The sequence below is a fragment of the Pteropus medius genome, unplaced genomic scaffold, assembly GCF_902729225.1.
Source record: "Pteropus medius unplaced genomic scaffold, Ma_sr-lr_union100, whole genome shotgun sequence".
Taxonomy (NCBI): Eukaryota; Metazoa; Chordata; class Mammalia; order Chiroptera; family Pteropodidae; genus Pteropus; species Pteropus medius.
In genome coordinates this window covers 2,216,379-2,228,178 of record NW_024350924.1, presented here as the reverse complement: position 1 = coordinate 2,228,178, position 11,800 = coordinate 2,216,379, and the positions used below count along the sequence as shown (strand labels likewise).

Here is an 11,800-nt window from a genome sequence, read left to right as displayed (position 1 = left end):
GAAAAAGTAGATTTTTTTTTTTTTTTAACAAAGACCTTTTTCACATGTTGGTCAAGTACATTATTTTTACTAAACAGCACAGTTTCTCACTACCTCAGTGGTTAAGTATAAAAAGAGCCATTGTCGAGATTTAAAAAAAATTAGCAAGAGGATTAAATTGTAAACTGGGATTCATTTAACTTTCTACTTCACAAACATAGGTAAAGGAATCGAACAAGTTGCCAAAGAACACAGTCCCAAGCAGAAATCACAGAAGTTGAGGCAGCACCTTCTAAGACACCTCCACCCTAAACAAGTGAGTGTCCCACGGGATATTAATACTACAGTTATTAAAGGGTATATATTTACATCATTCTAAAAATATCTTAAGCTGTATTATAGTGCTATAATTTCTCCTTTTAAGGAAAAAAAGAAATAGAATGAATTTCCTTGCAGTTCTGAAAGGAAATAGGGTTGCCTTTAAAAAAAAAAATAATACATCCATAGTAGCTACTAGTGGTTTGCTTATTTTTTTCCTGAATTTTTAAATTCCAACAAAGCAGTACTTTGCAAACAGTCCTTTAGCCCAAATTCAGTGTCTCTGTTTTGATCTCTTTGTAAAAGAACTCTCTGTTCATCCATCCTTTTTGCCTGAGACCGTAAAATAAGGCTGAAGAAGTCCTCATCTGGTACCGTTGGTCCCCTTGTGGCAGCAGGTGGTGGAGCACATCTCTGATCATCTAATCGGGAGCCCTAAAAATTGAGGAGAAAGAATTGAACCAAATACTGCAGGGAGGGAGAGCACCGAGCTGTGCTATCTCTGTCATTCACAACAAGAAAATGTAGCTTTAAACATTTCTTTTTTGCCTCTTCTCAGATATTTAAGCTTTAGACCTGAAAGCTAGTAAAATTTTTTCTTTAAAATGACTTATATAATCGGAACGTTAACAGATACTGTATAGCAGTGCAGCCACATCTTCATGTCTTTGGTCAGATGTTATGACACAAGTCAGCTGTGTCCACGCATGACAGTGAAAGGTGATGACCTTGCCGTATTAGGCATCAACGAATACAACTCACCGAACTCTCAGCCCTGTGAGGGTGCAGCTGTCCGCTGGCCTCCCGGTCAGCGCCGACCCCATCTTCCACACACACCTGGCTCAGTCCTCATTCCTGTCATGATTCTGGGTAACGTCAGTGTCCTCCAGTTCACCCAGCGCTCGGGCACTTCAGTCCCTAGACCTCTCTGCTTGGTGTCTTCATTCTCTACTTTTGCCTTATCCATCGGCCAAACTCTGTCATCCTTATCTTAATTCCAAAACAAACATCCTATGAGGCCCACTGCCTCCCTATTTTTCTAGAATCATGCTCTCTAGTACTCTTCCATAAACCTTTAATTGTGGCAAAATAAACATAAAATTTACCAGTCTAACCACTTTCAAGCGCACAGTTCAGTGGCATTAAGTACATTCATGTGCCATCATCTCCACCAAATTCATATCCAGAACATTCTTCATCTTGCGAAACAAACTCTAAAGCTATTAAACAGTAACACGCATTCTCCCTTCCCTCCGGCCCCTGCAACCTCCATTCTACTTTGTCTCTATGAATCATACGGTATTTTTCCTTGTATGACTGCTTATTTCTCAGCATGTCTTCAAGGTGCATCCATCTTGTAGCAAGTGTCAGAATTCCCTTTGTTTTTAATGCTAAAATATTCCATTGTATGCATATACCACATTGTTTTATCCATTCATCTGTCACCTTTTGGCTGTTGTGAATAATGCTATGCCCATGGGGTTACAGATAACTGAACTGTTCATGTCCCTGTTTTTCAGTTGTTTGGGGTATATACCCTAAAGTGGGGGTGCTGGATCACATGGTAATTCTATTTTTAATGTTCTGAGGAACTGCCATACTGCCAGAGCAGCCGCACCATTTTACATTCCTACCTATAGTGCACAAGGGTCCCAATTTCTCCACAGCCTTGCCAACACGTGATTGTTTTTGATAACAGCCATCCTAATGGGTGTCAGGTGGTATCTCATTATGGTTTTGATTTGCATTTCTCTAATCGGTGATGTTAAGCATCTTTTCCTGTGTCTACTGGCCATTTGTAAATTTTTGGAGAAATGTCTATTTGGTTTATTTTTGAGTCAGATTTTTGGTTGAGTTTTTGGAGTTCTCTTCATTCCAGATTAGTCCTTTATCAGTTATATTATTTGCAAATATTTCCTGTGGGTTGCCTTTTCGTTGATAGTGTCCTTTGATGTACAGAAGTTTTAAATTTTCGTTAAGTCCAGTTTTTCAGTTTTTTGTTGCCTGTGCCTTTAATGTCATAACCAAGAAATCACTGCCATATGCAAAGTCATGAAGCTGTCCCCATGCATTTTCTTGTAAAAGTTTTATAGCTTTAACTCTTATGTTTTGGTGTTTGATCCATTTTGCGTTATCTTTTATATACGTGATGTTGGAGTCCAGCCTTTGCATGTGGATATCTAGTTTTTCATCATTTGTTGATAAGACTCTTTTCTTCATTGAATGGTCTTGGCACCCTTGTCGAAACTATATACGTGAGGGCTTATTTCTGGGCTCTCTATTCCATTGGTCAATATGTCTGTCATTATGCCAGTACTGCATTGTTTTGATTATTGTAGCTATACAGTAAATTTTGAAATCAAGAAGTGTGAGTCTTCCAACTTTGCTTTCCTTGCTTAAGATTGTTTTACCTGTTTGGGTTCCCTCAAGATTCCACATGAATTTTAGGATAGATTTTTCTTTCTGTAAAAAAATGTCACTGCAGTTTTGATAGGGATTGCTTTGAATCTGTAGATTATACTCTGTGTATTACCATTTTTAACAATGTTAAGTCCTCCAATCTGTGAACATCTTTCCATTTACTTACGTTCTTAATTTCTTTCAGAAATATTTTGTAGTTTACATTGCGTAAGTCTTCACCTCCTCAGTTAATTCCTAAGTATTTTATTCTTTTTTGATGCTATTGCACATGGAACTGTTAATTTCCTTTTCAAGCTGTTCACTATTAATGTATAGAAACAACTGACTTCTGAATATTTAGTTTTATATCCTGTTACTTTGCTGAGTTTTAGTTCTAACAGTTTGTGCATGTGAAATCTAGTTTTTTCTACACATAAGATCCTGTCATCTCTAAACAAAGATAAGTTTACTTCTTCCTTTCCAATTTGAATGCCTTTTTTTTTTTCCCTTAACTGCTCTGGGTAGAACTTCTAGTACTATGTTGAAAAGAAGTGGCAAAGTGGACATCCTCGTCTTGTTTCAGTCTTTTACCATCAAATATGGTAACTGCAGGTATTTCATAAATCTTATATAAATGTTTTGAATTCTGTCAAATGCTTCTTATGCATCAATTAAGATGACTGGTTTTTTTCTTTCATTCTGTTAATGTATTACATTGATTGATTTCCATATGCTGAATCATCGTTGCATTCCAGGAATAAATCTCACCTGCTCATGGTATATAATCCTTTTCATATGCTGCTGGATTCTGTTTGCTCGTATTCGATGATTTCTCCATCTATATTCAAAAAAGATATTGGCCTGTAGTTTGTAGTGTCAATACACTGGCTTCATAGGAAGTGTCCCCTTCAGTTTTTTGGAAGAGTCTGAGAAGGGCTGGTGTTCTTTAAATGTTTGGTAGGATTCACCAGTAAAGCCACCAGGTCTAAGGCGTTTTTTTTTTTGGTCAGGAGGTTTTTGATTACTGATAAAATCTGCTTACAAATTATGGGTCTATTTCTTTGTGCTTCAGTCTTGGTTTTGTGTTTCTGGTTATGCCATCTAAGTTACCCAACTTGGCATATAATCATAGTATTTTCTAATTTTAGTAATTTAAGCCTTATATTTTTCTTAGTCTAAAGGTTTGCTGCTCTTTTTGAAGAATCATCTTTTGGTTGTGTTTATTTTCTCTCTCCTCTATTTAGCGCTTGTCTAATTGTTTGTTACCTCCTTCCAGTAATTTTCTTCTTTTTCTAGCTCCTTAAGTTATAGTCAGGTTGTTTTGAGATCTTTTTAATGTATTTACAGCTATAAATTTCCCCAAGCACTGTCTCCCACGAGTTTTAGAATATTGTGTTTTCATTACTCTCTAGGTATTTTCTAATTTCTCTTGGGATTTCTTATTTGACCCACTGGTTAATTTTCGTGAATTTTCCAGTTTTCAGCTTCTAACTTCATTCCATTGTGGTTGGATAAGATAGTTTATATGGTATCTAAAATCTGTTCAGACTTAATTTGTGGCCTAACACGTCATCATCCTGGAGAATGTCTCATGTGCACTTGAGAAAAATGTGTACTGTTGAGTTCTAATATGTCCTTTAGATATGTTGGTTTATATTGTTATTCAAGGCCTCTAATTTCTTCTTCCTGGTTTCCTACTCATTAGTGGAAGTTCTGAGTCTTCACTAATGTAGAAATGCCCATTTCACCCATCAATTTTTTGCTTTATGTTAATCTGTCATTAGGTATGTCTTCAGTATTTCTTGAATTCACTGGGCTCATGGCCACTTTTCACACCTTTCTTAGATGCAGCCTAGATTCCAAAGTCCATTACTAAAATCATTCCCTGGCATATCCATCTCTCCCCTTCCATACTATTCTCCAGGCAAAGTACCAACCTTGATTAGCTCAAGCACCTGGTTATGACTGCAAAAAGATACAGTTGTACTGACTGGTCTGGTCTTACTTCAGTGACTGTGAACTTGAAGTGAGTCTTCAGCACAGGTCAGCAATCCTGTCTCTTTTAGTTTTGCAAAATCAATTACGTTACACTTCCTTTTCAAAATTACAATGCTCCAATCTCGGTTTATGGCCCTACTTCTTAGTTTGCTGAGAAAATAAACATCAGAATTTCTACTTGCTCTGCACCCATCACTCTGCCTTCTTTCTCATCTACAGGAACCGTTCTTCGATTACCCCGTTATCCTTCTACATCACAGATTCCCCTCTTGACTCGATCATTTCCATCAGCAGATATGCTATATTATCTCCCTTCAGCTAATGATTCCTTTATGAGAAAAATCCCTCGAAAATTTTACTATTTCCCCTTCCACACCCCCATTTTTCTCAACCTATTCAATCCTTTGTTCTTGACTAAAACAGTATCTTTCAAAATTATAGTCTCCATATTGCCAAAACTAGTAGCTCAGCCATCATCTTGCTAGGCTTCTTGGCAGTGTTTGACACAATTGGACACGTCTTAAAACACTTATCCTCTCGATTGTGATAGATTTCCAAGGGCCAGGGCTTTATTTAGTACCAGCTCTGTGCTGATGACCCCAAAGTTACTTCTCGCTTGGGCTCCAGATTTTTGTTCCAGTGGCCTTCCCAGCATCTCTGCTGCGTGTCTGATGAGGTATCCCAAACCCACACCTCTAAAGCAGGAGTCTTTTTGCTTCTCTAGTCTTCACTTCATTGAATGGTATCATTTTTTCATGCCAAAAAAGTCATCCCTGATTCTCCCTCATACCCACCATCCAGTTTATTAACAGATCTTGCCCATCGGTCCTGACTTCAAAGTGCACTGCTACCACTGCTCTAGTCAAAGTCACCAATATCTTTTGCCTGAATTGTTAGTTTCCTGTTAATACCTCCGCCATGGTATTCTTCCAGAAATAGCCAGGATGATGTTGCAGAGCCCTCCCGACTGTCTTCCTATCACATGTGGAACACAAGACCCCCTCCTGGCCTAAATGACCTAAGCCCTGATTACTTCCTCCCCATCTCGTACCACTCTCCCCTACTTTTAAGCACTCCATGCTGGCCACCTTGCCATTCCTTGAACCTGTTAAGCGTTGGGGGACTTGCTGTCTTTATAGGCACATGGCTGACTGCTTCATCTCATTCAGGCCTCTGTTCAAATGTCAATCCAGAAATGTCTTCCCTAACCACTGTGTACCACCATGTAATAGGTATACATACCTATCTCCCACTAAAAAGTAGGATTCTTTAAAAAGCAAGTGTATCTCCAACATCTGGAATAGCCTCCAGAATATCATAGGTGTTCAACCATTTTTTGTTGAATGAATGAGGTAGTACATATCTCATATTTTTATGAATGAGAAAACAGAACTAGGGCCAGGTAGAGGAAATGGCTCTTTAGTTACTTCATGCTCCTGTCCAAGAAATCTGAGATATTCCTTAACCACTCTGGTTAATAATTAAAAGAGCTAAAATATGAAAACTATCTCAACATGTGCATTTCTCCCAAATGGCGGGCTCCACTCACTGGTTTCTCCTGATGCTGTCTCCTAAAATTTCAGAAAGAATGGCTCCTTTCTAGGTCTTGTCCCGTATCCTTTATAGTCTCCTCTCAATCAGCAACATCTCACCTCATCAGCCACAAGGAATACAAAACAAGAAGCTACCACAAGTATCCATGGCGTCTGATGGGCCCCTGAATAATAGATTGCCTCTCAAATCAGAATTATAATGCCACCAAAGCTCTCAACTGCATCTGAGCTATATACTAAATGATAAAAATATGCAGACATACTTGACATTTTACAAGGATGTCAAAGAAGTCTTCATCAGGCTCTTTGTTGTCCTTAGTCATCAGGCGGCCGAGTACTGACTGGTTGTTGTTTTGCGTCAGGCGAAGCCCTGGCAGATTACTGAAGCTGGCTCTCTGGTCATCTAAGCGGCGGCTCTGTGAGCTGGCAAGAAGATCTAAAAACTCGTCCGTGTTGGGGGACACCATGGAAACAGATGGTGCTGTGAATAGGAAAAAATCTACACATTATAAAAATATTTAAGCATGTTTGTTATATACATAACAGATCCTTTCTGCTTTGTTCAGTCCCAACACCCGCCCTGTCCCCCTGCTTTAGCTGTCACTGGCAGTCACTGCTGAGAAGAGGGGACCCTGTAGTGCTTCAGATGATGCACTTGGTGGCTCTTCAGGCTTGACTACACTTCCCTTTATCTAATGCCCACCCATAATGTACTTTTACAACATACGGGGCTAGATTTGGGAAGGTAGTTTTTCTTGTCTCAAACCAGGACGGATGGGACAATGTTTTTATTGCATACCCTGGAAAGGAACCATTTAGCTAACCGAACAGAGTTAAGTACTGCGGGCAAGTCCTGCTCTAAGGTAGAGGAAGCCTTTTGGTGCCTGAAACAGAAAAGTCTGTCACCTATTTGACACTTTTCTAAGGCTCAGGCAGGCCTTAGCTTTAGCCTTCACCAGAGGGAAGTTCCTCTTCAGTCTGTCTCGGCTTTTAATTCTGATAAGCAGCATTTGCATTTTGCACATAAGGCATATAACTTTTTATTTGCTAAAGTTAGATTTTTTTTCCCCCAACCCCAAAGAAACTAGGAAGGATGATACAGGTAGGAGAAGTACACTGGACTAGAATTACAGATAAACCTGGGGAAACCGAAACAAAACCTTATTTTGAACTGTACAGATGACAGCATTTGAGATACCTAGATTCAGGCTCATTTATTATACCTCCTCTCACGATCAGAGAACTATTAGAACTGGGGGAGAAGCATAACTTACTCTTCAGCATCGTTCTAGGGGGAGTGGAAGAAGCTGCGGTTGAAGCTGTCCCACAGTTCTGTTCTTGTAAGCAGCACCTCTGATCATCCATCCGATTGCTTTGAAATCGGCTTAGGAGGTCAAAAAACCCTTCATCTCCAATGGTATCTGCACTGATTTTCTGAAATATTGAGAGAAAATCTAAGTATTCCAGCTTTATCCTCAGACCGTCAGTGGAACAATATCTTGATACACGTAAAGCAAAAGTTAGTAAAGATGAAAATGAAAAATTGACATTTTCTTTGTAAAAAAATACAAGATAACAACGTGGTTAATAAAAGGTTATTTCAATCCAACAAAAAAGCATTTCTAGTTATTTTAGTTTTTAATACTTGTATTTCTAAGGCTAAAGAAACATACCCCAGACTCGGGGAACTGCTTCCGATACTGAATTATGCAAATAATAGCGACACAGGCAGCCCAGGCAGGTCCGCGTCGCCAGCATCACTGCTCTTGGGCTCTGGGGCCATTTTTAAGTAAAATAAGGGTTATCTGTCGTACACAACCACTGTCGTATCTTGACAGCTGATTTGATAACTGAGAAGACTGCCAAGTGACTGACAGGCAGGTCACGTACACAGCACGGATGCACTGGACAAAGGGCTGGTCCACATCCAGGGCCCGACTGTGCAAGATTTCATCTACTCAGAAGAGTACACAACTTAAAACTTATGAACTGTTTATTCTGGAACTTTCCAGTTAATATTTTTGGACTGCAGTTGACCACAGGTAACTGAAACGTTGGTAAGCAAAACTGTGGATGGGAGGACTACTGTACTCCAACACACTACTCAAAAACTCATTTTAAACCTACCCTCTGAGAACTCGGAATCCGGTGATCAATGGAATTACTGGCATCTTGGAGAACTTTAGTGGAGGAACTAGTTTTGTATTTTTTCCCCTTCAATCTGTTGACAAAGAGTAGCTTTGTAGAAGGTTTGGCAATAAGAGGTTTTTGTTTAGCAAGAAGTTCACTGTTCCAGTTCTGTACCTACAAAATTATAAACAAATGTAAAGTAGGGCATGGAAGAAAAACACCAAAACTCTCTGGTTTCCTATATTAAACCTGCCATCTTCACGCAGTTAGTACTGGGGAAAGGGGGTTTAGATCTTTTAATGAATTCCTTTTTGCCAGTACATTTCACTGTTTTCACCAGCTTGTACCAAATATATACTATGGATTTCTCATTATCAAAATATTAAAATAGTGGCTTTTAAGAACCTAAGAATAAGAAACAAAGTTTGCCAAAACTTCATAAAAATAAAATTTGATCAGAGAAGGAACCAAACTTTTCTGGATGTGAGTTACGTAAAAATCTGTTACAACGGGAAATTGTGGATGTATGTAGAATTTTTAACTGTAAAATTTAACATCTAAAACAAAGCAGTAGTAATTTTTTGTCAGTAGAACTGTACTGTTTTCATTAGCAATAAATTCTCAATAGGCAAAACATAATCAGCAATTGTTATAGGTCTAGATCTGGTTTAAAATACATAACTTTTTTTTTAATGGTAAAACAGATCCACTTTCTTTTAATTTTTAAAAAATAACAGAGTTGATGTACAATATTATATTAGTTTCAGGTGTACAGCATAGTGATTAGACAATCGATAACATACAAAGTGATCCCTCAATAAGTCTAGAACCACCTGGCACCATACATAGTTTTTACATTACTGACGACAGCGTCTGTGCCGTACTTTATATCCCTGTGACTCTTCTGTAACTGCCAATAACTCTTAATTCCTTCGCATTTCTCAGCACCGCCAACCCCACTCCCATTTGACAACCATTAATTTGTTCTATGAATTTCTGTTTTGCTTAACAACCTTAAAATAATTGACTCAAAATAATATTGAGTGCAAAGGATAAATGTAGAGTACATATGGTAACTATGTGACATTTGCAGCTTTAACATTCAATCTTAAGTGTCTGCAAATAACTAATAAACATCCATGTTATGTAGTAATTGATGATTTAATGATGCACATTTTTTCACAGGTCTGCATATAGTCAAATGCACAGATTTTAAGTGTGGAGTTGGAAATTATAGAACCTCTACTATCAACCCATAATATTCCCCCATGGGGCACAAATTAGAATAACTCCTGCTCTGAGGCTAATTACCTGAATGAGACAAGTAGCTAGTAAGTGAACAAAACCAGCTATCTGCAAATATGATGGAGCATGATTTTTTATTTCTCAATTCTTTTTCTCACACTGGTTATAAAGGGTGAATTATTTGATACAGTGGATTTCAGGATCTACTGATTCAAGCAAAAGTAAATGGCCCTTGCTGTTAGAACATAAAACCACTCCCAAATTCCAAGTGGAAATGTGAGAAGATTTTAATGTCTCTATATAGTTATTTGGACATCTCAACAAAAACACTGAAGAATACACAGTGAACAGTGTCCTCCAAGTTATGAAGGAAATTATTTCTAACCAGTCAAATGTGAGAGTAGGAAAAAGCTATTTTCAAACCTTGAGAAAGAACAAAGTAAGAGGCACTACACTCCCTGATTTCAAATTATACCACGAAGCTACAATAATCAAAACAGTATGGAATAAAAACATTTTATATATCAATGGAACAGAGAGCCCCAAAATAAATCCTCACTTTCATGGTCAATTAATCTATAGCAGAGGTGGTAAGCATACACAATGGGGTAAAGACAGTCTCTTCAATAAGTGCTGCTGGAAAAACTGGACAGATAAATATTAAAAAAATGGACCTTTCTTACATCATATACAAAAATAAAGTGGATTAAAGACTTAAATTTAAGACCTGAAATCGTAAACTTCTAAGAGAAAACATAGGCAGTGAACTCTGTGACATCAGTCTTGGCATTATCTTTTTGGATGTCTCCTCGGGCAAGGGCAATAAAAGCAAAAATAAACAAACAGAACTACATCAAACTTAAAAGTTTCTACACAGCAAAGGAGATCATCAACACAATGAAAACCTACTAAATGAGAAGCTATTCACAAATGATACATCGATGGGTTAATATCTAAAATTTATGAAGAACTCATACAGCTTAACACTAAATAAAAACCAAAATGAGATACCAATTCACACCTGTCAGAATGGCTATCATAAAAAAATTGAACAAACAACAAGTGATAGCAAGGATGTGGCGAGAAGGAAACCCTTGTACCCTTCTGGTGGGATTGTAAACTGGTGCAGCCACTATCAAACAGTACGGAAATTCCTCAAAAAATTAAATATAGAGCTGCATGCAACCTAGCACTTTCACTTCTGCGTATTTATCTGAAAAAAACGAAAAACACTAACTCACAAAGATATACACACCCCTAGGTTCACTGTAGCATCATTTACAATAGCCAAGATATGGAAGCAAACTAAGTGTCCATTGATGGCTGAATGGATAAAGAAATTTTGGTATACAGTCAGGCACTGAATGATGTTTGGTCAACAACAGACCACAATATACGATGGTGGTGCCACAAGATTATAATGGGGTTTAAAAATTCCTATAGCCTAGTGACATAGCACAGTGCATGACTCATGTGTCTGTGCTGATGCTGGTGTAAACAAACTTACTGCACTGCTAGTCATAAAAGTACAGCACCATTGTGTACAGTACATACTGATAATGATAACATGACTATGTTGCTGGTTTATGGATTTAATATACTATACTTCTTACCATTAGAGAGTACTCTTTCTACTTAATAAAAAGTTTGCTGAAAAACATGGTATGTTACACGGACAGCGGCCTCACACATCTCATGTTTACCACATCCCTTGAGCACGTCATTTTTCCTTGCGCTTGATCTAATCTCGTGTTGTTTTGTACAGTAACATGCTATTCAGGCTCGTAGCCTCAGAGCAACAGGGTACACCGTACAGCCTGGGCGTGTAGTAGGCCGTACCAACAGGTCTGTGTTAGTGCACTCGAGGATGTTCATACAGTGACAAAACTGCCTGACATTTCTTAGAACACATCCTTGTGTCACACACACACATATAATGAAATATTATTCAGCCTTAAAAAGGAATGAAATCTTGCCTTTTGATAACATGGACCTTCAGTGAAACCAGCTAAGTGAAATAATTCAGAGAAAGACAAATACAATTATGATCTCATTTACATGTAGAATTTGAAAAAATAAAAATAAAACAAAAAAGCAAAAATAAACCAAGCTCGATGATGCAGAGAGAACAGACTGGTAGTTGCCAAAAGGGGGGGGAGGGGATGAAGTGGGTGAAG

The 11,800-nt window shown here is 38.1% G+C and overlaps 1 protein-coding gene across 3 annotated transcripts in view; it reads right to left on the bottom strand.

Moving 5' to 3' along the window:
* Positions 1 to 12: 12 nt before the first annotated feature.
* The window catches only part of GPSM2 (G protein signaling modulator 2), a 42,185-nt gene continuing 30,397 nt past the window's right edge, over positions 13 to 11,800 (bottom strand). For 2 of the 3 annotated variants that reach the window (XM_039841038.1, XM_039841039.1), the window contains 4 exons: positions 8,376 to 8,552; positions 7,523 to 7,682; positions 6,512 to 6,729; positions 13 to 732 (listed from right to left, as the gene is read on the bottom strand). In XM_039841038.1, the coding sequence (XP_039696972.1) occupies positions 505 to 732; positions 6,512 to 6,729; positions 7,523 to 7,682; positions 8,376 to 8,552 (783 nt within the window). In that variant the 3' untranslated portion in view covers positions 13 to 504. Of the gene's footprint in view, positions 733 to 3,465; positions 3,536 to 6,511; positions 6,730 to 7,522; positions 7,683 to 8,375; positions 8,553 to 11,800 lie in introns of all 3 variants that reach the window. The other variant, XM_039841040.1, reaches the window with a different exon arrangement.